Source organism: Rhizomucor pusillus (genome assembly GCF_041956525.1).
Source record: "Rhizomucor pusillus strain CBS 183.67 unplaced genomic scaffold VTP01scaffold_12, whole genome shotgun sequence".
NCBI lineage: Eukaryota > Fungi > Mucoromycota > Mucoromycetes > Mucorales > Lichtheimiaceae > Rhizomucor > Rhizomucor pusillus.
The window spans coordinates 576,732-602,651 of record NW_027192154.1 but is presented as its reverse complement, the minus strand read 5'-3'; the positions used below and the strand labels follow the sequence as shown (position 1 = coordinate 602,651).

General features: G+C 45.8%; 11 protein-coding genes across 11 annotated transcripts; 4 read left to right on the top strand and 7 right to left on the bottom strand.

Moving 5' to 3' along the window:
• Positions 1-491: 491 nt before the first annotated feature.
• VTP01DRAFT_2219 (uncharacterized protein) lies at positions 492-1,608 on the bottom strand (the record flags this gene model as incomplete). The annotated part of the gene is made up of 2 exons (XM_069380656.1): positions 492-647; positions 706-1,608. The coding sequence occupies 2 exons, from the start codon at positions 1,606-1,608 to the stop codon at positions 492-494; spliced, it is 1,059 nt and encodes a 352-aa protein (XP_069237722.1).
• Positions 1,609-1,816: 208 nt separating this feature from the next.
• On the bottom strand, positions 1,817-3,500 carry VTP01DRAFT_2218 (uncharacterized protein; the record flags this gene model as incomplete). Its single annotated transcript, XM_069380655.1, has 6 exons — positions 1,817-2,498; positions 2,585-2,650; positions 2,724-2,975; positions 3,055-3,156; positions 3,316-3,357; positions 3,433-3,500. The coding sequence occupies 6 exons, from the start codon at positions 3,498-3,500 to the stop codon at positions 1,817-1,819; spliced, it is 1,212 nt and encodes a 403-aa protein (XP_069237721.1).
• Positions 3,501-3,994: 494 nt separating this feature from the next.
• Positions 3,995-4,560, top strand: VTP01DRAFT_2217 (uncharacterized protein; the record flags this gene model as incomplete). Its single annotated transcript, XM_069380654.1, has 2 exons — positions 3,995-4,181; positions 4,259-4,560. The coding sequence occupies 2 exons, from the start codon at positions 3,995-3,997 to the stop codon at positions 4,558-4,560; spliced, it is 489 nt and encodes a 162-aa protein (XP_069237720.1).
• A 364-nt stretch (positions 4,561-4,924) lies between these two features.
• VTP01DRAFT_2216 (uncharacterized protein) lies at positions 4,925-6,397 on the top strand (the record flags this gene model as incomplete). The annotated part of the gene is made up of 5 exons (XM_069380653.1): positions 4,925-5,151; positions 5,213-5,570; positions 5,649-5,722; positions 5,785-6,241; positions 6,308-6,397. The coding sequence occupies 5 exons, from the start codon at positions 4,925-4,927 to the stop codon at positions 6,395-6,397; spliced, it is 1,206 nt and encodes a 401-aa protein (XP_069237719.1).
• A 122-nt stretch (positions 6,398-6,519) lies between these two features.
• VTP01DRAFT_2215 (DNA replication licensing factor MCM7) lies at positions 6,520-9,180 on the bottom strand (the record flags this gene model as incomplete). Its single annotated transcript, XM_069380652.1, has 8 exons — positions 6,520-7,024; positions 7,083-7,473; positions 7,541-8,111; positions 8,177-8,495; positions 8,554-8,789; positions 8,848-8,907; positions 8,974-9,077; positions 9,129-9,180. The coding sequence occupies 8 exons, from the start codon at positions 9,178-9,180 to the stop codon at positions 6,520-6,522; spliced, it is 2,238 nt and encodes a 745-aa protein (XP_069237718.1).
• A 398-nt stretch (positions 9,181-9,578) lies between these two features.
• On the bottom strand, positions 9,579-11,448 carry VTP01DRAFT_2214 (uncharacterized protein; the record flags this gene model as incomplete). The annotated part of the gene is made up of 4 exons (XM_069380651.1): positions 9,579-10,406; positions 10,477-11,029; positions 11,082-11,161; positions 11,227-11,448. 4 exons carry the CDS (start codon positions 11,446-11,448, stop codon positions 9,579-9,581), a joined length of 1,683 nt encoding a protein of 560 aa, XP_069237717.1.
• An 846-nt stretch (positions 11,449-12,294) lies between these two features.
• Positions 12,295-13,281, top strand: VTP01DRAFT_2213 (uncharacterized protein; the record flags this gene model as incomplete). Its single annotated transcript, XM_069380650.1, has 1 exon — positions 12,295-13,281. One exon carries the CDS (start codon positions 12,295-12,297, stop codon positions 13,279-13,281), a length of 987 nt encoding a protein of 328 aa, XP_069237716.1.
• Positions 13,282-13,588: 307 nt separating this feature from the next.
• On the top strand, positions 13,589-16,278 carry VTP01DRAFT_2212 (uncharacterized protein; the record flags this gene model as incomplete). Its single annotated transcript, XM_069380649.1, has 5 exons — positions 13,589-13,658; positions 13,720-13,751; positions 13,818-13,892; positions 13,970-15,247; positions 15,310-16,278. The coding sequence occupies 5 exons, from the start codon at positions 13,589-13,591 to the stop codon at positions 16,276-16,278; spliced, it is 2,424 nt and encodes an 807-aa protein (XP_069237715.1).
• A 234-nt stretch (positions 16,279-16,512) lies between these two features.
• On the bottom strand, positions 16,513-17,846 carry VTP01DRAFT_2211 (uncharacterized protein; the record flags this gene model as incomplete). Its single annotated transcript, XM_069380648.1, has 2 exons — positions 16,513-16,957; positions 17,041-17,846. 2 exons carry the CDS (start codon positions 17,844-17,846, stop codon positions 16,513-16,515), a joined length of 1,251 nt encoding a protein of 416 aa, XP_069237714.1.
• A 567-nt stretch (positions 17,847-18,413) lies between these two features.
• Positions 18,414-20,663, bottom strand: VTP01DRAFT_2210 (uncharacterized protein; the record flags this gene model as incomplete). The annotated part of the gene is made up of 1 exon (XM_069380647.1): positions 18,414-20,663. One exon carries the CDS (start codon positions 20,661-20,663, stop codon positions 18,414-18,416), a length of 2,250 nt encoding a protein of 749 aa, XP_069237713.1.
• A 2,118-nt stretch (positions 20,664-22,781) lies between these two features.
• VTP01DRAFT_2209 (uncharacterized protein) lies at positions 22,782-24,953 on the bottom strand (the record flags this gene model as incomplete). The annotated part of the gene is made up of 8 exons (XM_069380645.1): positions 22,782-22,858; positions 22,929-23,145; positions 23,217-23,746; positions 23,880-23,995; positions 24,068-24,148; positions 24,213-24,495; positions 24,556-24,709; positions 24,810-24,953. 8 exons carry the CDS (start codon positions 24,951-24,953, stop codon positions 22,782-22,784), a joined length of 1,602 nt encoding a protein of 533 aa, XP_069237712.1.
• Positions 24,954-25,920: the final 967 nt, after the last annotated feature.

Genomic DNA, 25,920 nt, shown 5'->3' with positions numbered 1-25,920 from the left:
TCCGTGTACACTGGTCACATATTCATGTATGTGCTCAAACAAAAGCAGGTCTGCTTGATTCTTCGCTTGCAGCTGGTATATGCAAATGCAAACCACGTGGCCTACCAACGCGTGCTTTAAAAGGAATATATACGGACCGGACTCTTAGAAAAACGGTCCAACATGCAGCACAGTTATGCAATCATCAAGATGTTGAGAAAAAGAGCCCTCCCAAAGGATATTTCCTTGGAGATGTAGGTAGATACCTAGCTCCATCCTATTTTAGAAATACAAAAATGCTTTACTGTATTTTTATAACAATAACAAATAGGAACGAAATAAATTCGATGAGACTGAATCAAGCTTACAGTTGCCTAGACGGTATCGCCATAAGTTACAGACCTAATTTATTACTGAGCCATAATGAACAAACCGAGATTTTTACGGGGGTTATGTATCAACGCGAAACGGTAGACTTTCCAGAATCGGTTTTCATTGGCTATATACAATTGCTATTTCCCATGACCAAAGAAATCATTATCTACAATATACCGTAAACATTGTAAAATGACGGCCTGTTCCTCCTTAATTTCCCTGTCCAGCAGTTTCCTCAGGAGATTCGGTCGCCTATTATTGCTGCGCTGTTGAGGATGTAACTTTTGACGTTGCTGCAAATGCATTAGAATCAATCATACATTGTACAACATCAACAACTCTTTTACTCACCGGTGGTTTCTCGTGGATAAACGTGCATTCATCGCCCTTTCTGCATCTGCCAAGTGCAAAGAATTTACACCGCCTACCGGCCCGTCGTGGCTCCTCCGGCAACGCTCGCTTTCCCATCATGGAAGGATCTTTAGACGACACGGCATCCTTGTTTTCATCTATCAAGTCATCATCATCATTGTCGCTGTTATCACCGTCGCTCTCGTAATTAACAAGTCCTAAATGCGCCCTGTTGTTATTTTTCTCCTGGGCCTCCCGCTTTTTACGTTCAATGTTCGCCGCGGTCGGGTAATTCTTCTTTCGCGCGGCAATCCACGCTTGGATAGCTTCCGGGGTATCCAGCTTGGGCGCAGTAACCGGAACCACGCCGTCCGGTTTCTTGCTCCTTTCTCCAACGCCGTGCGTGTGGTACAGATGGTCCTCGACAAGGACTTTGATGGCCTCGTACGAACACATGTGGCATTTCTTGTGGTTGGACTGGTGCTGCTGCAGCGCTTCTGGAGACTGGAACCATGTGTAGCAACATGAACCTCCTTTGTCTGGCTTGCTTGCTATATCCTCGTACGAAACGGCTGTTCGCGCTCCTGCTGCTGTTGCCGTTGGAGGGGTTGTACTCGGTCGCAAGGTCGACGTGAGCGTGGCAGCTGCTGCTGCACCCAGTGCCTGCCGCTGCTGTGTTTGATGCTGTAAATTGTGAATGTATGAATGCTGTGGCACTGGCGGGTATGCTTGTTGTTGATGATCAAAAGTGTTGTACGGGTACGGGTATTGCTGGTGGTACTGCGGGTACTGGTAACCATAACTGTATTGATTTGTGTATGCATTGCTGTATGGATCAGAGTAGGTTGCATAGTTTGTGCTATTTGGCCATGGCTGCTGCTGTTGTTGCTGCTGTTGAGACATGATAGGGCGGGTCAAGAATGGTGGTAGGCACTGACAGGCAAAAAAAATTCTTTTGCATAAAATTGGGGGTGGGGGAGAGGAGTTCCTTCATCATCCATCCCAAACCGCATAAACCTTTTTTCTTTGCATTGTTATTATTGCTATGAAATATAGAAATACACACGCATAATCAAGAACATGGGAAAAATCGGGTATACAACAACAAACTTTACACGTTATTTTCCTTTTTATGCGGATCCAAGACAGGCGACAGTGCATGCGTGCTGCCGTTGCCGTCGGTCGCATACATTCCTCGCTTCCGTCGAGCTCTGAGCTCAACGCGCTTCTTGGCCAATTTGTACGAGTCAACGCCGCAGCACAGCAGCTGGTAGAAGAATTCGGGAAGGTACGATAAGTATCCGTCGAACAAAGCCATCCATCCTGTCAAGCGAGGCGTATCCTCCTCTACGTGCTTTGTCACGGCATCCTGAGGTCCAAAGTACTTGTACATGAAAATCGTGGTGACTGTCATGACGGCGCAGATAAGAATCACTTCCAGTCCATTCTTAACGGCCGCTGCTGGCCATGCAAGGCCATCCGACGAGTGCGTGCCATCTGTGCCTTTGATCACATCCAGTGTTTCCAGGATGCTGAGCAAAATATCGCCAAAGTAGAAAATGAACATAATGGGACCTTTGACGCACCAAAACATGCCGTGCGCACTGATGTTTCCACGCTGCCATTCGTCGTGGAAGACGGCTAGGTAGACGAACAATGCTGATAGGATGATACTGAGCGATGTAAAGTTGATAATGGTAAGATAGACATAGGAGCCCTTGAAACTATAGCTTTCGCCGCAGTAGTAACCCTTTTCCTCGGTGATAATGGACACAAAGGCATCGATAATGGCCCTAATGAGGGGGGAGAGAGAGAGAAGTTTTTTCAGTCAACAATGATTGGATTCGACAGCCGGTATATATTTCAGGAAGACTCGTACCAAATAGGGTATTGAATAACAAGAATATCGGTGATGATACGATAATGCATACCGAACTTTGATTTTCTATGTACGCGCAATGCATTAGCAAAAAAAAAGACAAGCAATTTCACAAAAACGATGCAAGTTTAAAACTTACAATTTGACGGTGAATAGGCCGAAAACCTTGGTGGTGATAGGTACTTTAGCATCGCCGTTTTCATCCCGGAATGGCTGCAGGTACGCTCTCAGACATTGATACAGGTTGTATACAGCGAATGACTCAAACAAGGTAGCAAAGAACATGATGGTTGTTGAATAGTCGTAACGCAGGTAGGAGAACCACGACAAGGTGGCGTAAACTGGAGGATACAGGAGTACACGGAGTTTGTGTCGTTGCACCGGAGGGTCACTGTGCAAGAAAACTGAGTACAAAGAAACGGATCACAGCAACGACAAACAAAGGTTGCCAAGAGAGTAATAATACGTACTAGTAATTCCGAACGTGCTTGGCAATGGTGATTATGGCAGTGATCCAAATGATCAGTAACAGGAGCAGACATACCAACCAGCCCCAAATATGCCAGTTTTGACTACACCGCTATGCTGTTAGAGTTGCTATATTATTTACGCGCGTTCACAACAGCTGCTGCTGCTGCTTATCACATTCTTTTCCCGTCACCCCCCCCCACCTCTTCTTCGGATTCCAGCACCACCAAACGATGTGCATACAGGACAGGAAACTAACTTACTCTGGGTGTGACAGTAGGTCTTTAAAGTGGAAGCCCGGTTGACTTTAGTAGGGCGGCAAGCGTCGTTGTTAACAATAATTTCACCAAACAAGGTAAATTTTTCTTCTGTCCCCTTACAATCCATTGTTCTGGCTGAGCCCGCCGGTCGTAGGGCAGGTGTCGCTGCTGCTTGTGCTGTTATCCATATATTCAGGAACGAAAGGTGCAGGTTAAGGTACGGAGAGAGGAGGAACAAGGAACAGGGAAAAGCAAGAGCGGAAAAGCGGAAACACGGCAAGTAAAGATGCAGCAGAGAGGAGGAACAAAAGTCGTCTGCTGTTGTGGCGCATGTGTCACAAACATTTTTTTTTTGTGGTGCGCGCCGCTGCAGCAGCCTGCTGGCATTTACAACATTTCTTGGCAACAGCAGTAATGTCTCAGAATTAATACCAACGCTGCTGAGCAATACTGTATTTAACGTAGCACTTCGATGGTCTTAAAGTTACACATAGCACTGTTTATGACTCCATGAGAACAGAATGTAACCCTTTCTCTGAAATAAGCGCAGTTCCAGTCTGTGGAGAGAAATAGTCCAGAAAAGATTGAGAAACGACATGATTGGGTTCGGAAGTGGGAACAAACTGATATGGACTTCATGACCAACTGTGTGTTTCTTGACGAGTCTGCATTTCATATAAATATGAAACGTACGAGGGCTTGGTCTAAGAAGGGTCCTCCTGCTGTTGTTACTGTGCCAACCACTAGAGCTAACACTAATACTATACTGGGTGCTATCTCTGCTTCAGGTTTAATTAAAGTTAGCTTGAGAATACCGAAGCCTAGTAAGAAGAGAAGGGCTGGACAAGAATCTGGATATTTGAGCACTGGTACTGTAACGGGACACTATATATTAGCTTTTTGAAAGACACTTTGGATGAAATGGACAAATATCCACAAATCAAAGGCCACTATCTGGTTATGGATAATACTCCTATACACAAGTCGGAGGATATACCGAAGTATATTACGACGTCTCGAGGATATCGATGTGCATATCTTCTTTCATATTCTCCTGAGCTCAATTCAATCGAACAATTCTGGTCTGTAGCAAAGAGCGAAGTTAAGCGTCATAGGTTTTTGGAGCAAGGAACCTTATTGACCAGAATCCGTGAAGCATGTAACAGCGTGGAGTTGAGCGATTTCCATGGTTTCGTTTCTTATTCGCACAGTTGCTGGGGAAAATGCCGTAACAGAGAGAATACGTAATGTTCAATGGCTCTACTAATAGCCAGGAGCATGAAAAAAGTTGCGAGTGCTTGCCTTCTGATAATCGTACGATCAAGTCCTCAATTGGATAATTTTTTGGGACCCTTTCGGTAGCAATGGGCTGGTTGAGCCACGACTTTGACAATACCGGATTGGGAGAAAACCAAGTCATTGCCAAGCAACGGTGCCGTTGAGCTCCCGCTTCTTGTTCCTGCATGGTTTTCTGCTTGGAACCCGTTGGAAAAACTAGCGGGCCGAACGAAACTCAGTTTTATTTTTTCTCGACAGTAAGCATCAAATCATGGACAGGGACCCTCTTTAAAGATTAAAACAAGGGCCACGACAACTTGGTTGCGACCATAATATGTCACGAGTGAAACTCTTCCACCACCCGTCACCGGCGACGATTCAAATTAAGCATTCCGGAAGGAGTGTTTCTCACACAGACTACATTGCCGAGAAATGCCCCTCGATCGTCGGGCCCAAGGCTGTTTACTACCCTACGCCGTACCTGTTCAACGGACACCTGCAGACCGGCTACGCGGCGTACTACAATGGCACGCCCACGCAGAATGACGTATGTTACGAACGGTAAGAAGTCCGAGATCACTTTCCTGTTATATTTCTGACAAAAGAAAACCTTAAATTCTAGGGAAATGCTGAATATGCCAGACGGAGGACAGGTCTCAATTGACTGGACACCGCCCTTGGCGCAAAAACCTATCGACGATACCCCGACCCTGGTCATGCTGCATGGTCTCACAGGCGGCAGCCACGAATCCTACATCCGAGGCCTTTTGGAAGTCGTCACGAGACCACCTTTCAACTATCGAGGCGTCGTATTCAACGCGCGAGGATGTGCCAACACCGAGTTAACAACCCCTCAACTTTTTAACGGCGCGTACACTGACGATCTTCGCCATGTCTTGAAACACATACAAAACACGTTGCCTGAAGGCACACCTTTGATTGGTATCGGATACTCTCTTGGATCAAACATCCTTGTCAAGGTGAGAATTGTTACCATATTGCTGCTCTTCTTTTTCTTTTCTGGATTCTGAGCCTGAGCCTGATGTTGTGGAATTTAGTACCTTGGAGAAGAAGGAGAAAACACACCTTTCAAGGCAGCCATTTCTGTAGCAAATCCCTTTGACTTTGTAAAGTAAGTAGATTCGTTACCTTGCAAACATTTGTTTGATCCTCAACATTTGTAAATCTATCCAGCTCTGGTTACGCTTTGGATAGAACGTGGTTCAACCGGACGATATACTCGGGTACCATGGCAGGCAACCTTAAGCGCGTATTCGCTAGATACGCACACATGTTATCGAAACATGACAGCATTAATGTCGAACAAGTGATGGCGAGTCGAACGATAAGAGAATTCGATGATGCGTGCACACGCCGCATATTTAACTACACAACCGTCAACAATTATTACCGGGATGCCAGCTCCTGTCGCTTCATCGAGCATGTCCGTATTCCTCTACTCTGCTTCAATGCACTGGACGATCCCATCGCCGTTGAAGAGAGCATACCGTGGGACGAGATTAAGATCAACCCATACGTTGTGTTAGCCACCACTGATAAAGGGGGCCACATTGGTTGGTTTGAGCATGTGTGGCAACCGACACGATGGATCGTGAAACCCCTTGCCGAATACATTGTGGCCATGTTTGAGGTAAAAGAAGGATGGTGCTCTGTTTTCTGCAAGGAGATAGAGATGTTTAATGCGTTCGCGTTTTAGGCCCATGATACCCGAAAACTGCCCAAAGAGGCAAGATTAGACGCAGAAACTATAGACCGCAGTGTAGAAGCGATACAAGCACAGGAATAATAGAAAACAATTATTGATTATTAACTTTATGGACAACAAAAGAAGAAGATGAGAGAAAAAATGCAAAAAGATAATAGAGAAAAAAATGAAATGAAAAAAAGGAACAACTCATTATTTTGCTTTTACTCAATTACAGTCAAGCGCGTGCCTGCCTGGTTAACCTGCCAGACGTTCATGCTGCTGTATTCACGGATGGCATCGTCGACTTGAGCTGCGCTGTATCCTTGTGCTTGTGCACGTTCGCGAATCGATGACATATCCAGCTCGTTGCCTCGCAGTTCACGAAGGCTGCGCACAATACGCAGGATGGCAGTGAGAGAAGTGCGGTCGGGATGGCCGTCGCGTCCTTGAGTGGATTCTACCAAGGAAGCCTTCGATACATCGATCAGGCGCAGAGCCTCGTCCACATCGCGGTTTTCAACAACATCAGAGAAACGAATACGCGCCAACGCTTGTGCCATACGGATGATGCCGAGCAATGTACGAGCTGATGCGTATGAGAATTGCTGCTCTCGTGCCTCATCGATCTTGTATTGACGTCGCAGCTGGACATAGGCAGCAGTGACGTATTCCGATACTTCAGGAGTAAGTACGGGTCGCTTCGTTCGGGCATGTGCAACGTAGTGTCTAGAAAGAAACAAATGAATACAATATTTATACAGATGCATAATCGATTGATATGTACCGGATAACATTGGGTGGTAATACTGAAAATTCGAGATCAGGGTGCTTGTTGTGTCGATGTACATAAGTAACGTGCTCAGCCAACAGTCTATCCAAATCGTCCGAGGGCTTGTCAAGCATCAAGTACAAAATATCGAAACGTGACAGCAAAGCAGCTGGAAGGTTGATGTTGTGAGATGGTGAGAGTCTCGGGTTGTAACGGCCATAGAGCGGGTTGGCTGCAGCCAAGATCGATGATCGAGCGTTCAATGTAGTGTTGATGCCGGCTTTAGAGATACTAATGGTTTGTTGTTCCATTACTTCGTGAATAGCCGTTCTGTCAGATTCATCCATCTTGTCGAACTCATCAATGCAGCAAATGCCGTTATCAGCAAGGACAAGTGCACCACCCTCTGGAAAAGAGGAAAACAGAATCGTCACTACTTCTGTCATGAGCATTCCATCTTATCCTTAACTTACCAAGCACCATTTCATCAGTTACAGGATCTCTCATGACGGCGGCTGTCAAACCAACACCGGAAGAACCACGGCCAGTGGTGTACACACCTCGTGGAGCAACTTTGGCAATAAACTTCAACATTTGGGATTTGGCCACACCAGGGTCACCCATCAAGCAAATGTTAATATCGCCACGGATCTTCATACCATCACCGATAGTCTTGGTAACACCTCCGACAAGCAACAGCAAAAGCGCTTTCTTTACATCCTCGTGTCCATAGATTTCCGGTGCAATGCTGCGAGCAAGCTTTTCGTAGATGTTAGGGTCGTTTTGTAATTCTCGGATCTGTGCCTGTTCCTCAGGAGTCAATTCTATTTGGTCGTATTGCTTCTTCAAGCGGTGAACGTATTGGCCTTCCAAGTAGGTATCTGTCAAGAGGCCGGCACGCATGGCGCGCATGCCGGTGTACGGCATTGGCAAGAAGATACCAGATACATGGCAGACGTCACCGGGAGATAGTTGGCGGCAAATGGCACCATACATGTGTACTGTCATGGTTCGTGGGATATGACCAACAGGAACTTGATCCGCCTGTAGCAAAAGAGTACATTTTAAGATCCAGTCTAAACAAATTCTATTCACATGATCGAACATACCAATTCCTGGATCTTGACTTCCTGGAAAGCCAAGAACTTACTTGCTCTGGTCTGCATAAATAACTTGCCCTTGACATTGTTGCTCATGCACTCTTGGGAAGGACATTCCGTCAATGGTGTGAACTGGCGCTGCTTAATTTCTTGAAAGATTTCGCAACCGCAAGTATCGCAACTGTATGTGTTGACTTGCAAGAAGGGCTTGACATCCGATACTCTGGTGACGATACCGCGAACGGTAACGAGTTTTCCAAGGTTAATACCGCTCACTTGGCGTACGGACAATGCTTCATCGCTCTTGAGTGGCTTGATGAACAGCTCGCTGAACGCATCATCGTTAACGATCGAGTTGGTCACCGTCCCATATTTACGTTACTTACTATCGACGAGTCAAAGCTGCAGGGAAAAGCTCGGTAGATTCGTTGTTGTTTTGAATGTTCTGATCTCTAGTTCGTCTCTGGTTGATGATCACGTCAAGAACACTGTCTTTGTAGGTCAACTCTGGGTTGTTGGGAGTCAACGTGCTGCAGATCTCGTCAACGACGGTGCAGAGAATATCGATGTAGCGCTTGGTGTTGCGTTGAATGTTTAAAACAGTATTCATCGAATCTTCAAACTGTACAGATTTTGTTAAGCATACAAGCGCGTATCAAATGGGTTGTCAAACTGCTTACGGTGGCGAGATCGTCAAGTTCGACGGTAATGATATTTTCTTCGCGATCGACAATTTTTTGCTGCGTGGTGGAACGAGATAAGAAAAGCTGCTCCAGCAAAAAGTACATAGATTTCAGAAAGCGTACCAGGATCTTCATGTACTTGACCTGCTCTTCTTCCATTTCCATTCCATCGTCATTGAGAGAAATGTTGGTTTGCTTGAAACTTTGAAGAAATCTTTTCAAGTTTTCTGAACAATACTAAGCTCCATATTCCTAATTCACGTGTATTTAAAAGTTACCTTTGTCTTGTTCATAATTGACATTAATGCTAACTGCTGTGAGGGCCGCCATTGGGACCAAGCGCTGGAACAAAAGAAGTGAGTGGTACGACCAGGTTTGGCAAAAATTTGTCGCGTCCTCCCACGTCGCACTCAGCTCGTCCGTCGTTCCCTCAGGTCAGGGACAACAGACCTCTGCTGCTGTCCTCCAAGCCAGATCTGCAGCGAAATTGGTTATTCACTGATTATCCATATGTCCTTGAATTTCTAAACAAAGTGCTTTGCTAATGAATACATTCAAATAGAGAAATGTAAAAGGTCTCCATGGACATATGAAGCATTTTATTATGAATATCGTCAAGCAAGATGGAAACTGGGATGCTGTAAAGGTACTACATAGCTACTGTGTTAGATCCTTTCTTTTCATTGAAAATGATAAACATGCCCTTGTTATCTTTACGTTGCTATTATTCATGCTTCTATTTGCAAATTCCTCAACTCTTTAAGTCTCTTTTCTTTCGTTGCACGGATGTGCGCATCTGTTCGCTCCTTGAAAGTCGCATGTACTTGACCCCACAGGTCTGTCGACACTTCTCTTTCGAAACCTTTGTAAGGTGGCAAGTCCGGTGCGAGCATAGCAGCATGGCTGTTGAGCCAAGTAACGATTCGAAGTGTGTGAAGGCGTAAACTGCGGCCTTCAAAGTCAAACGGTACGCAAGGAGGAACATCCTTTTCGGCAAACTCGATCATCTGTTTTTCATTAGGTAACATTGCTGATCCTCCCCAAACACGACCGACAGCCTGAGCTTGGTAGTAGTATGTGGCTAACGTTGGAATATATCCAGGAAATCCGACGAGTGCAAGCGTCGGGTCACGACAGCAGAAGATATCACGATAAGTATCCTTTATAGTATCCTTTGTACGTTTGCCTGGTACGCGAAGCAGTGCTGGCGGTCTAAGTTTCTCAAGTTTCTCTTTGTTTTGGCCTTGTTGGCGCAAACCACCAAGGAACGGGAAATCCACGGCAAAACCAGTGCAAAAGATGACATTGTCAATATCTGACTCTGCCGTTCCATCGACAAAAGTGATGCTGCCATCCACTTGGCCATCCTTGTTCGCAAATCGAGAAATATCTTTCTTGAATATCACACTGTCGGGAACGCAGCTCCAGATGAGTTGTAGGACCTTGATAGGTGTTTCCATAGGATTGCGAGAGGAGATATAGACCTTGGCAGCAATACCTTCAAGAAAGCGGGCAATATCAACACTTGAGACCCTGTTGCCTACAATGAGCACAGTCTAATTGAATGCTTTGAAGTTAAAGATCCATACGTCCCGCTTTTTACAGCGTCGATCAATTGATTGTTACCTTTCCCCGATAATCCTCGAATTTACGGTACTGTTTTGAATGTAATATCCTATTAGGATATTTCTGATGGTATTCTTGAATGTACTCGTAATCCGGAATAAACGGATCGCTGAAAGCGCCGGTCGCAACTACGAGCGCATCGAAAGTATCGTGCCATCGACTATATCGTACGCGCTTTCCGTCATCAAGCTTCTCCTTGCTGCATACCGTGACAATCCACTGCCTGTCGTCTGTGCGCTCCACCTTTTCGACTTTGGTGTTGTACTTTATATCCTTGTCGATCCCAAAATTGCGCGCGTAATCTTTAAAATACTGATGGATACGGGTCTGGGGAATGAACCACGGTGTGTCTTTTGGATAGGGGAAGTCTTCGTATGCCATCATGGGAGTTACGGTGTTGTTGTGAAGATCTCTGTAACACGCTGAAGGTGGACTGTAGTCGGGATCATCGTCTTGCTCCTCGATTAACTCCTGGCCCGAGAAACTCTTGCAGCCAGGGTCCACTATTTCACAAGGCACGGGAACCTTGCGCTGCGGCGTCTCCGAATATAACCTTGATTATGCATATTAATTTTGTGAACGCGTTCGCACTAGCGTAGACTTACCACACCCCACCCAAGTCAGCGCTGCGCTCAAAAACACATACTTGCATCCCATTGTCTTTGACTGCCTTGGCAGCAGCAAGCTATACAGAGAGGTTTACAATGTTGCTAAGAACGCGCAATACAAGCGGGGTCAGCTACTACTTACACCAGAAGGACCAGCTCCTATCACAGCCACGCGCCGTATCTGTCTTGGAAAGACGTATGGATCATCCATAGCCTCTTTGGATTCAGTCAGAGTTTCCTCAATCACTTGTTCTTCAGGCTTGGTTGGAAACAGTGCAAGCGGGTTCTCGTCCTTCTCGGGTAGGTCCAATGATTCCACGACGTTTTCGGCATCGTCGCTGCATACAGACTGTTCAGGCGGCATCTTGCGCGGATGGAAAAGAAGCGGGGAAAACGGAAAGTTGAGAGATGGCCTTTAAATAGGCGGGAGTCCCAGACTTTCTGCTGCGCAAAAAGCTGCAGATGACTGTGCCACTTGCCGATCATGCTTGCATAATAAGGCGTTTAATCCGTGTATATCGGCATGCTGTGCAGTTTTTGTAACAGATTCGCTATATGATCCACTAATCCTAAACATTAATTGGACGTTATAAAGTCAAATAGAACCCATTCCTTCAAAGTAGTATGACTACTGACAAAGTTCGCAGCAATATGCAGATGTTAAAAAGGGCTCGGACCTTTATTATTCCGCAACTTACACAAACGGAAAACTGTAGCAATGATATTCATATCATATGTAAGGAAAATGAACTGATGAAGACCTCTATTATGCATGGGCTGAGCTACTGCAAACAAATATACTGTATATCCTAGCGCGATATACCCGGGAATGCACGTGTGGGATAAGTGGGCATATATGATAATATTGGAGAGACCCCACATAGTTCGGTGTGGATTTAGCATCAGCTGCGATCCAAGCATATCAAACGAGCTTGTAAGATGTTTATGGCTGCAAGGCAAGACAAGCTGCCAATCAGCAATTGATTTTCCCTACTAAATGTCAAAACGTTATTGCATATGTATATTTAATTTATTAACATTGCAAGTAATTAGCTCTATCCTTTCACCTTTTGAGCTCCTAGAAACATTCAATACGAGCATCCGGAAAGAGATGCGTACCACCTTCCAAATCTGCCCATTTAACGCCCAAAAAAGTAAGCATTTTTGGGAACGTTTTCCATCACGGCTTCCTCTCCCTCTTTGACAATACATGGAAGACGTCTTCAAGGCGAACCCTGGTGCTATTCTTGGAGCTTCGTGGGGTCAAGTCACCTTGACATCGCAGCAACGAAATCAACGATCGCAGACGGTAACGACAAATTTGCGGTCTCCCTCACTGGCACCGTCAGTTTCGGCCAGTGTGCCTAGCAGCGTCATGTCTCAAGACGCGGATTACGATGACGACAATGACAGCGATTACGCGCCGGTTACAATGAGTTCGTGGGGAAACCAGAATGAAGAAGGCACGATTGATACCAGTGCTTGGAGAACACTCGTCGATCCAAACTTTCAAATAAGAGCGGACGGCGTTGGATCAGGCAATCTGCACAGAAAGAAGAGCAGCCGATATCAACCTGTCGATGAAGAAGCAATCATTCAAGCTCGACTTTACAATAAGCCTTTGAACACTGGAAAGTCCAAAAAATCTAAAAAATCGAGCAGCAAAAAATCCTCCTCGTTGTCTCCAGCCGTTAGATTACCTCCCGGTGAGGCGGCAGGTGCATGGGGTCGCGGCGAACTTTTATCAAAACCGTTCTGGGATCAGCAGCCTTCATCGTCTGGCAACACGTTTTCGACGCCTAGACTGTATTCGTCAAACCAAACTAACTCGAATTTTGATACCAATGACATGTATTCCTCATTTTCATCGCCGCCAAGTTATTACAACCAACATCAACATCAGCTACAAGAAAATGAACTATACCATTTACATGTACCATTGTACGATTTCCCAACGTCCCAAGACCACCAGTTTGGTCGGCATGACGGTCAGCCGATGCTTGTTATCAAGACTGAATTCGCACCAGGGATTACAAACGAAATAAGGATTTGGAAAGGCGATGATCTTGATCAGATTGTGGAGCATTTTCTGGTGTATCATCACTTGAATGTAACAGAAGAAGCCAGAGGAAATATGACCGATACATTGAGGATTCTCGTCGATGGCTGTGTAAATAAACAAACTGCCGCCTCCTAGGCCATTTGTAAACTGCAATGCACATACGCGAAATATGGGAATGGGCATCTTTAGTCAGCAATGTGTCAATGCTGCTGCTGCTGCGCGCTCTTGTCGGTGCGTGGTTCGCGTTTTCATGCTGCCAACCAATGACAGCCAGACCAGGCGCGTCGGAGACGCGTCCACTCTATTTAAAGCGCAGACTGACTGCGCGAACTTTTTTTTCTTCCTTTCTTTTCGTGTTCTGCTCCACTCACTTGGTGAGTTTCCTCTTGTCCTCCTTCGACACCCAGTCTTTATTCCTTTACCTTGCTTACACGTTTCTATCATGAAGGACAGGTCCTTCCCAATTCCCCAGTTTCTGAAGCACACATCACCCATGTTTGTATACAAGAGAGGTAACGACGCGCTCTTCCTTTGGGAAGAGGACATGAATGGCTCACGTATTTGTTTCTTTAGATGGTCGGCGTGAACGAGTTGCGTTTGACAAGGTATTTCCTAGAGCATAGTAAAAACAAAGAGTGAGCCGTGTGCTGATGACGAATAATGATACAAAGATTACCGCCAGAATTAATAAACTATGCTATGGTCTGGACATGAACTATGTTGATCCGGTTTCGATCACGCAAAAGGTACTGTTTCTTTGGAAAAAATGTCGAATCGTGTGAAAAAGCTCGATCTGACAGGAAAACACACGTTACTTTCTCAGGTGATTTCTGGCGTGTACCAGGGCGTCACGACCGTGGAACTAGACAATCTTGCGGCAGAAACTGCTGCGTATATGACCACCAAGCATCCCGACTACGCCATTCTTGCAGCTCGCATTGCAGTATCCAATCTGCACAAGGAGACAAAGAAAGTCTTCTCACAAGTCATTGAAGATCTGCACAGCTATGTGAACCCCAAGACTGGAAAGCATTCACCCATGATCTCTGATGAGACGTACAATATTATCATGAAGAATGCAGACCGTCTCAACTCAGCCATCATTTATGACCGCGACTTTGGCTACAACTACTTTGGTTTCAAGACCTTGGAACGCTCGTATCTTCTCAAAATCAATGGCAAAGTCGCTGAGAGACCGCAGCACATGTTGATGCGTGTCTCTGTCGGTATCCACGGTGAAGACATTGATGCCGCGATTGAGACATACAACCTGATGTCTGAAAAATACTTTACCCACGCCAGCCCTACCCTATTCAACGCTGGTACACCCCGTCCGCAAATGTCTTCATGCTTCTTGTTGACCATGAAGGAGGATTCCATCGAAGGCATCTATGAAACTCTCAAGACTTGCTCTCAGATTTCCAAGACTGCCGGTGGTATTGGTTTGAACATCCACAACATCCGTGCATCTGGCTCCTACATTGCTGGCACCAATGGCTACTCAAACGGCATCGTTCCTATGCTGCGCGTATACAACAACACTGCTCGATATGTCGATCAAGGTGGTAACAAGCGCCCAGGTGCATTCGCTATCTACTTGGAACCCTGGCATCCCGATGTATTTGATTTCTTGGATCTGCGCAAGAACCATGGCAAAGAAGAGAACCGTGCAAGAGACTTGTTCTATGCATTGTGGATCCCTGATCTTTTCATGAAGCGCGTCGAGGAGAACGCTGATTGGAGTTTATTCTGTCCCAGCGAAGCACCTGGTCTGCATGAAGTGTGGGGTGAGGAGTTTGAGAAACTATACCATCAATATGAACAAGAAGGTCGTGCACGCAAAGTCGTCAAGGCCCAAAAGTTGTGGTATGCTATTCTGGAAGCCCAAACCGAAACCGGTGGTCCCTTTATGTTGTACAAGGACGCCTGCAACCGCAAGTCCAACCAGCAGAACCTCGGTACTATCAAGTGCAGCAATCTGTGCACAGAAATTGTTGAATACTCTAGCCCGGACGAAGTCGCTGTCTGTAACCTTGCTAGCATCTCCCTCCCTGCCTTTGTTGTAAACCGTGAGAGATACGACTTTAAGAAGCTCCACGATGTAAGAAATAGTTCATGCCGATCAGAAATGCTTCAATGTTGCTTACAGACGTGTGACTTTAGGTTGCCAAGGTTGTTGCAAAGAATCTTGACAAGATTATTGACGGAAATTACTACCCTGTACCGGAAGCAAGAAAATCCAACTTGCGTCACCGTCCTATCGGTCTCGGTGTTCAAGGTCTCGCAGATGCATTCATGCTCATGCAATACCCGTTCGATTCACCGGAAGCCAAGAAGCTGAACATTGAGATCTTTGAGACTATATACCACGCGGCTTTGGAGGCATCCAATGAAATTGCTCAAGAGAAGGGTCCTTATGAGACTTATGAAGGCAGCCCTGCATCCCAAGGCAAGCTTCAATATGATCTGTGGGGTGTTACTCCTTCGCCTTTGTGGGACTGGGCTTCGCTCAAGGAGAAGATTGCAAAGCACGGTCTGCGCAACTCACTGTTGTTGGCACCTATGCCGACTGCATCAACCTCTCAAATTCTCGGCAACAACGAATGTTTTGAGCCTTACACTTCCAATTTGTACACTCGACGCGTGCTCGCTGGCGAATTCCAGATTGTAAACCCGTGGTTGCTGAAAGACTTGGTTGAGTTGGGTCTGTGGAACGACGATGTCAAGAACATGATCATGTCAGACAATGGTTCTATCCAGCGTATCCCTGGTATCCCTGCCAAGCTCAAGGCACTCTATAAGACCGTTTGGGAAATTGCACAGCGTAACATTATTGACATGGCAGCTGACCGCGGTGCCTTTATTGACCAGAGCCAGAGCTTGAATATCTTTATTGGCGAACCGAACTTTGGCAAATTGACTAGCATGCACTTTTACGGATGGAAGAAGGGCTTGAAGACCGGCATGTACTACCTGCGTACAAGACCTGCGGTTGATGCTATCAAGTTCACTGTCGATCAGCTATCTTTGAAGGAATACCGAGAAGCTCAAAAGGCCAACCAGGAAGAAAACGAAGCTGCCATGATATGCTCTCTTGAGAACAGGGATGCCTGCATCAGCTGCAGCGGTTAGAAGTCAACTTAGAAAACAAATTCTGCCCTTTCTTCTTTAATTGTTTGCCTTTTCCCCCTCATTCAATTCATAACTTGTCCTCATCTTCTCTTTGATGTTCCCTCTCTATCTCTCTCTGTGTCCTTCTCTGTCTCTCGCAAACACACATATATACACATGACGCACAATGGCATTTGCAACATATTTTTTCTTCTCATTGCATACGTAAAAGACAAAAGCTTTTTTTGGTTTTCTTCAAGACAGAATATAGTGGAGTGCAAAGACAATGATGAAGATGAGAATTGTCGTAAGCACAAGTATGTACATCCAAAGTCTGTTGTTATTTACATCCTGTCGATCCATCATGAGTTTCAGTCGCGTAGTTCCTACAATATCTGGGTCGGCAGCAAGAACCGTATCCAATTTCTGCAATCGTCGTTTTATAAATTCATGGTCTTGCGAGCTTTTCCCAAGCTGTTCCTCTGCATGGCTCAAGAGTTTGCGCGAATTCTGGTCAACTGTTAGATACTCTTGCAGTGACTCTCGCAGAGTTCTGAACGAATCGTCTAGCGTTTCCATGCGCCGCATCCACGTCGAAATATCTGATTGAGATCGATGAATGCTACTCTGAAGGTCTGCAAGACTCGTCCATTCGCTGCGGCATTTTTGCCGCCAGTTCTCGATCATGGAATGCACTGATCTAAGTAAGATTATATACATTGATAAATATATTCTGGTAAGCTACCATTCACCCTGCTGCTGCTGGTGGTGCTCATCACTTACATCGAAGCGAGAGGATGATGATTGCTTGATGCTGTGGACGTTGATGATGGCGGATGTTGCAACATGCGAACGAGGTTGACAAACATGCGCTTTTCATGGACGCTTCGCGCTGATAACTTGAAGGTGGAGTGACTTGATTGCAGCAGTATGGTGGTCGATTCACCAGAATATGTTTTGACATTAAACTGCGTTGTCTTGATCCACCCGTCTTTGATGAGATCGCTTGCTTCCTCGAGCACATCGGCCAATGTTACTTCTCGATCATTGTCGTTGCTATTTCGAGGAATTCTTCCATCACTGTTTTCGTCGTCGACGTCGTCAGCGTCATCACTGTTATCTCTGGAAGCAGTAGCAGCATCGTCAACCGCCAGGGTGTGTTTCCAAGACTGGAACATGGTCTGTACTTTTGAAGGACGACGAGTGCGCGGTAATGCCGGTGGTGGATGTCGAGGCATCGGTGCATGTGCAAAGTAGAGAAATGCACGACGGCGAGACGGAATCGGACACAGTGCAACACCGTCGTCTAGAAGACGCGCAAGTACGTAGCATTGCTGCGCTGGCCATCGGAAACAAAATGTGTCAACAGTGTCAGGATGAAAATTCGGTGCTGAATGTTGACATGGTTTCTGATGCTGGTGCTGATGCTGGTGCTGGTGCGTTTGCTTTCGTCGTTGTTGGTGCTCACGGTGGTTGCTCTCTGCTGTCCGCTGGCTCGATTTACTTGGTCGTTGTCGCCGGCGGCGCGAACCCAAAAGATAGCTTTTGCGGTAAAGGCGCGGCACCTCGTCCAAAATGGCCGGATTCATGTTCTGCTGTGCATGTTGTGTCACCTGCAAAGTGACCGCCGGCGGCGGGTGATTTATTTCATTTGTGTTTTAAGGTCACCTAGAACGATTCAGCGACCGAGCAAATAAAATCTCCCATTTTGTGCACAAGCTTACTCTTTGTCAGCGCAGCGAAAGCATCATCTCTTGACTTGTCAGCTAGATGAAAGGCTTGCAACCATCATAACTACAGTTGAGAACTCGAATAATGGTCCATCGTTCATTCTACATGCACCTTCATCTTCAAAAAGCAAGAATACCATCAGAGCCCCGAGTAATGGCATTATACACGATGCCTGATATGCACACAATTTTGCATGAATAAATCAGTAGTACTGAGAGTCATTTATGTACAGAGAAAAAACACCATTCCAAGGAGGCATAGTAACATATAGGGAACAAACAACAAAGGTATATCGACACTAGAAAAGAAAAGAAAGATAAGGAAAAAAAAAAAAAAAACAAAGAAACGACGGAGAATTTCAAGGAGAGAGAGAGAGGGAGGGAGAGAGGGCAAGATAGGGATATATCAATTTGAAAAGCGAAGACTTAGGGAGAGTTTGCATGGGGCACTACAGACCATCGTCCGGCATCAAAGTTGACAAGCACGTCGCACGCGAGTGCTTTGCCCGTGCCATAGATGTTACCGTCGTGACGTTTCATGACCAGCGACAGCTCCAAGTACCGCGAGCCATCGTGCTTGGTGATCAAGACGTCGTGGTTCGCAACGAGCAAGTCTTGCGCAGGCGGCAACTCGAGTGTGAGCTGAAGGTCGTCGTGACTGTAATGATGATCTTTGACCCTCAGTGGGCCATGCGAGCCGAGGTAGAAATCGAACACCCGTGCCGGTACAGTGGGCTGCAGTAAATGCTTGCCGAGGACTTGAACAGTGTGTGTTTGTGGCTGGTACTCGACCGACATGATCATGGGTAGCGGCACGATGCGGCGAGGTGGCGAGGGAGGAGGTGATGGCTGGTGGTGGTGTCGATCGGATTCGTAGGATGACAGGGAGGAGACCATGGCAGCAGATGTAGCGGGCGGCGGTGGTGGAGAAGAAGAAGTTTGATGTTGGTGATGGTGATAGTGTTGATAGGACAACGGTGGTGTGTTGCTGTTACTGCTTGTTGGCGAGACAGGAGGTTCAATGTAGCTGTACTCAAATTTGGCGATGCCGACAATGGTCCAGCACAAAAAGTCATCGACGCATTCGACGCGTTCTTGACCGGGCTTGTTGTCGACGGATAGTTTGGATGGGGCAAAATCAAGCCAGGTGGCATTTGTCGTGCATGCGCCGTTATCGTCATCTGCTGCTGCTGCTGCTGATGATGATGATGATGATGCTTGCTGTTGCTGTTGCTGTTGTTCGTCGCCTTGCAATGCCATTGACTTGCCGCTCGCGCTCAAGTAAACAGGCTGTTGTTCGCTGTCGCTGTTATCAGTGCTAGCCAGTTGCAATGCAATTTTCTGCATCTGGCTGACGGGCCCGCAGGCTGAAAGCGAGATGCGGCCCTTATCGACCTTGCGAATAATCATGTGTGGTGACTGGAACCCGGTGCGAGTATCCTTGAACATGATTTCTGAACCGTACGTGACAGGAATGGTACCGCCATTTTTGTTGTTGTTGTTGTTGTTGTTGTTACTGCTATTGCTTGACCCAGATGATGATTGGTGGAGATGGTGATGATGTGCTCCTGCCAATGCAGCAGTACCAAGAGAAGAAGGTTCGTCCGAGATACCAACGTTCGTCTGCACAGGTTGACGCAAGACAACAATCTCGAATGGTGACCATGTCGAGTTCTTTGCACAGAGCTTGTTGTCCTGAATAGTCATGTACTTTGTGCGCACGGTTTGCGAGTTGATGCGGTTGAAGAGGGAAATTTGAGAGTTGGCGACAATGCAGTTGGACACGTTGCGTGCCTTTGCAGTCTTCTTCGATGGTTTGGAGATGATGGAGACGGGATAAGAAAAGAAGGTCACGTATGGCTGAGAAGAAGAGGAGGAGGAGGTTGAGTAAGATGGTGGAGACGATGGTGGTGGGGGTGGGGGTGGGCTTTTGGCTGCGGCGGAAGAGGACGAGGATGACGATGATGGACTGCTCGGTGTAAAAGTGTGAAAATGGTTGTGACTGAGACTGACCCGCAAATAAAACTGCTTTGCCTTTGCTGTGCCAGTGACGTGCAAGTATTTGAAGCTGCCTTGCTTGTTCTCGTCAAGCAAGATCTTCTGTTCCAAGGGTCGGTCGCCATTCTCTGATACGACGGCCATGGAAACGACCGGGGCGGGTACATCCGGGCCCTGTTGCTGGATAGACACAGTAGGTGGTGGACATAAGAACCGCTTTTCAGAACCGTACGATTTTTGTGCAACAGCTGCGTGAAGGCAGGTGATAGTTGTCATATGCTGCTGCTGCTGCTGTGATTGTTGTTGGTTTTCTGTTCTCGAAGCAACACCACCATTTGACGAGAGCTGCTCTGCTTTACGGCGCATTTTTGCAGATCTCTCCTCAGAATCCGTAGTGACATTTTGCCACCGCCGTTTGCTGCTGTTTGTGTTTTCAAATGCAGGCATATCCTGGCCATTTGAATGCAGCAGCGATTCTATCGACATTGGGCGCTGCGGGCCAGCGTGGTAGTCTTTTGCGTGGCGTTGTGAAGAAGATGGATGAGGGAGGTGGATTCGATGAGCATGGTTGACGGCACTCAACAACGAGTCCATCGGCGAGACGCTAACGAACTGGATCTTCTTACTAGACCCGAACACTTGTTCCGATATTATATGCGATTGATGTTCTTCTTCCATTTAGCTGTAAGAAGCGAAGAGAAAGAAAGAAAGAGATGTAAAATAAACAAAAAAGAAAAGATGTACAAAGGGAAGAGGGAGAGAGAGGCAAAAAATGAGGGGTTAACTAAATGCTATATTTTTGAAATAAAGTATTGATTGGCTGAAAACGCACATAGATAAGATGGTTGTCGTTCGGGTGTCACATGGACAATTTTTCTCACGTACGTTCCCAGGACAATCATCGTTTCCCGGAATTGAACATGTGCTTTTAAAGCGAAAACGTTTTTTAAATCTCCTGAGCCTCGATCGGCTGCAATGTGTGTGTATGCGCTATCTGTAGGATAACATCGTTTAGTGATCCTCCAATTTAACGAGAGGAGGAGTACGATCTTCTCGCTCTTGTCGTCGTTTCGCATTCATCAAGAACGGTAACATGGGGAAACGGCAGATAGATGCGATCAAGACCCGTATTGGCCAAAGATGGAAATGATAAGAGCAAGGGCATATGTAGATAACAAGGCGCATTTTCATTCGCCTGTCAGAAAAAGACAAAAAGTCCGCTACGTGGGAAAAATCCAGCCTTTTACATATTACAATGCGCAAGCATCATCGTTGCTATGGCATATGCAATCAATATGTTGCTCCTCCCCATTTCACACGCTTGAATGCAGCACCTTTCCCAGATGATAAGCCTGAATCGAAACGTATGATTGTTGAGAAGAGACGGTTTCGGAACGAGCGGGAATCGGGTGTGCTGCTTTTTCGTTCGGTCCGTCCCGCCCTTTGCAGAAAAAAAAACAACGACGCAAGACGACGGACGAGGGTATCCTTGGATATACCCCTTTTGTAAAAAAGCTTGTTCAGCAGGCAGCTGATGGTGTTCACGCGACGGGGAGGAGGATGGTTATCAAGGACTTCTATATAGAGCACAATCATCCTCCCAATTTTTTTCTCTCACGCGTTCACACACACACTCTCTCTCTCTTTCTCTCTCTCTGATTTAGAAAATCGAGATTCACTCTAAAAAAATGCTACGCTTTACATAAGACTGGCGTAAATGTAATAAATAGCTTCTTGGGGTTTATGTTTGTTGAATTGGTATGCAGATTGAACCCAAATAGAACAGCAGCATTATTTTTTACTCCTTAAGAATGTCCACATGTTATTTTTTCGTTCCTAGTTGTTGTTTGTTCATATAATATGTTACTTGCAGACTGATCTTGAGGGCTTTATTGTATGTACCTAATAATTGTTTGTTTTTTTGCTCAGTTGCTGTCCGCTTTCGGATACTTTCGGATGTACATCAACGTCATCATCGGCCTCAGCAAAGAAGCGATGCTACTGCTGCTGATGCTGATGCTGCTGATGCTGGAATACAAACCCGCTCGTCGGATGGAAGAGCACCCGTGAAGCAAAACACCGACGTTTACCGTTCGGAACGAGGGGCATTGAAGTGTAACGTTCGCTCAGAAATTTTACAAAGGCCAATGAGAGCCGTCCAAAATGACGACTGCCCGATGTATACCGTCCATTGATTTGCATAGCACACGCAAAAAGTCAAAGATAACAAACGCTTATTACCTATTCCAAATACGAGCGTGGTACAATTCATTCCTTTCCATCACCACCAGCAGCGGGCAAATTTTCTTGGTAGCAGACCCGACACCGCCGAAGCGCCATTCCTATTATTCCTATGCCTCACTCAAGCCGATTTTATAATCCTTGCAATCATTTTTGCGCATGCATATTATCTGTGTATGCAGCATCCGAGTGCTAGGAATGATACCGAAAATTCGGCTTGAAGTGAGTCCTTGACCTGGGTCATTTTTGAACAATCACGAGCTGCGTGAGATTATTGTTAAGAAAAAAAAAAAAAAAAAAAAAAAAAAAAAAAAGGAAACGGAAATGTCTCATCAAGCTCGTAGCAGGTTCTGTGAGCCAAGTTTGTGTGCGACGAAATACTTGGAGACAAGGAATCTATCGAATGAAAATAGCACCCGTCAATTCGAAGCAATCGCTAGTCTAATATCTCGCCACCTTTGTCTGTGTAAAGCTAGCATGCTTCATTCAAAAAGCTATAGCCTAAGCTCACACTATTTATCAACTTTTGCAAAACAACACTCTCTGGTCCATTATTTAGTAGCTAATTGAAAGCTTCACAATAAGGGCCAAAGGTTCAGGAATAAGCACATCCAAGAAAAGGGCCTCTGCGCCTAAAAACCGTATCGCTTGTTTGTTTTCAACATTGTATTGTGGGCAATTTCCGTTTACTCCAATAATTACAATGTTGAACCCATTGTTTGGTCTTGTCCTGAGATTCGCTTCTCAGCATCAACGTGCGGCCGTTCTGCAAGCATACATAAAATAGCAGCACGTCCAAGTCGCTTGGAAACGCTCGGCAGCCTGCTAGAGCAATCACCATCTCCTTGCTGCCCGTCGCTGGCATATTATCCGTTGTTGCTGCCTTTGTCCGTCTGCTGCTGAGGCTGCGGCTTTTGCTCTATTTTTTGTTAAGCTCACTTGTTAGGCTAGATTCCGTCTATTATTATGCAAATGTTTTACGCTGCTCACCCTTAAGAGATTCGCGCAACTGTGATAGTAATATTTGAGACCTGTGCTCTTCGATCTTTCGAGAGTAACGTTGTTCATTTGTTGATGCTGCTGCTGCTGCTGCTTCTGATGTTGCCCTGAAGATATATACAGATATCCAGATGTAATTGTAGCTCGGTAGTATGCGGAGATATTTGCTTGAAATGAGAGGTATCCAGTCAGTTCCCAGTTGGAGGTAGTGGGAAGTGACTCTTGTCTTGTTGGTAGTGGCGTAGCGCTGGTATTGTTGTTGTTATGTTTGTTGTTGTTATTCTTGGTACCGCGCCGTCTCAGAGAGCCAACTCCACGTTGCAGCAATGTTTTCCGTCGCGTTGGCCGTACGAATGGCTGTTTCTTGACGGATATGTAAAGTTCTTCCAAGTGCGTCCGCATTTCTTCCTGCCATTTCGTGTCGCGACAATGCTCATGCTCAAGTTCAAGGATATTTGTCAGGGTATTGTCTACAAAGGTATCGCTCGCCATTGGTGTATGGCCGGAGATAATTGCGCGGGCTATATGCAAGTCTGTGTTGAGGAGCATGAGAGAGTATATTACACTGTACACGATATCTGCAGAAAAGGATAATTCATGTATTTAGTACTTTCTGAACATGCCAAAGTCGAGACTATTTCTATAGTTACTTACCTGCACTCTTATATAGACAAGAATCATTGCATGCATAGTAACGATGTGCAAATGCTTCCAAGATGCGATCGATTTCTTGTGCTTCCGCTTTAAAAAACAGTTTTGCGCATAGCATCCTTGTTATATATTTTCTCAGCGTCAACAACGCAAAGTAACGAATATGCTCCTTTGCTTTATTGGGTGCTTACCTGAAAGCTTCATCCAGCGCAGCACCGGTAAAGTCGAATTTCGATAGATACAACCGCAGTACACCTTGGTTGGTCGGCGACCTATATATGCGATGTCGTTGGTTGTAAAAGGGCGCTAGTAGACAGATTTTGTTGGTGTACGTACGCTCCACCCAAGAACGATGCGATTGTCATTGGCTTTACTACAAAGCTGCTGCAATCTTGTCCTCTCCAAAAGCTATCTGCCATTGTCTGCCATTCCTCTGGGATATCGGTAGGAGCATTGCTGCCGCTGCTATCATCGTCAGTAAACATGCTATCTCTGCATGCTAACTTGAGCGCTGAGTGGCGTTTCCAGCTCATAAGGCAGGATGTCACTTCTTCTTCTGCGTCGTCGTCTGGCTTTTCTGTATTTTCATTTTCATTGTCTGTTTTGGCAGGAAGCCGATCTGATGATGACAAGCTCGCTGTCGTCATCGTGGCGTTCACATTTCTTTGTTTTTGCGTACCGGCTAAATCTGGTGTCACATTGGGCTTCCTTCGCAGGCTAGAGGAACGTGCTGGAGGTGCGATAATGGAGGGCATTGTGGACGCACGTTGTCGAACAATAGCCGACCTTGCAGGTAATAATGTCTGTGGGAGGGATACCATGTTTGCTTCTAACTTTAAAAAGGCCAACGTCGAGTATCACCCATTGGTATGTCAGTCTACTACGTTCCATGTACGAATATGTATATACGGTTTGCTGCACTGCTGTATATACCTCTTGTTTGCCAGGAGGCACAGCAAAGGGCAAACTTGCAGCACTGTTGTTTACGATAAAGATATTGCTATCATGGAAAATGTCTTTTGGAGACTCGCATAGCCTGGAGTCCCCGAGGCGATCCAGCGACGACGATGGTGGCATGTCGTCAATCAGGTGTAATGTCAAAAGAAGGAGCCGCAAATGAAGAATTCGACACCTTTGGCTGCAACGCTATTCTCCTCCCTTCTCCCCCACCCAGTGATTTGCCTTCTGAGACGAAATTCCATGCATTTGCGCGGCATCTCATTTTCAGTTATTATCCCATAAAATGCACTTATAGACTTTGAAATTGCGTGGTAACCAGGGTTGCCCATTGGTATCTAATGATAGACGTGAATTTTCAGCTCTAACCCAATGCCTGTCTTTAGCTATCTTCATTAGAAGGGCAGCGCAACCATGACCGTAGACCCAGTGCGAGTATGTTCAGCAATTCAATTTCTGCAACTTAATGAACATCTTGATTATTAGATAGACTTAATGCAGCAACTGGTGGGAGTAAATGCTCGACTAATAATTAGCATTCGATTCCGGATGCGATTTGATTGGTAATTTATAGATTGACGTTTATAACCTTCTCACACAGACGCTAACTCCTTTAACGTGATTCGATTAATGTGGGGATGTAAATTTGACAAATGAGGAAAATGCCCCGAAAAGAAAAGGGTGTAACCCAGAGTCATAACCGCAGAAACTTCAAAATCTCGTTCAAAATAGGTATAAATAACAAAGTTTAGGCGGGATAGGAAACAACTCAACGGTAGTCAAGGATTATGCGGATCTGCACAGACGAAAAATGCAAGAGAGCCCTTAATGACTGCGTAAAACAGCGAAGAATTAAAATCAACGATCAAACACTGCAGATGAAAACCGAGACATACGACATACAAATCCGACACAAACAAACGTTGAGAGTCCCTCTCCAATATAGACTTTGTGCTCTGGCTTGCCGCGCTCTGCTGTATGAACACATTGCACTGCTTCTTGGCAACCTAAAAGCAATCAATAAGATAGATTGCATCAAGGTTCACACATACCTTCAACACTTGTCGATTGAGGACGAATTCAAATG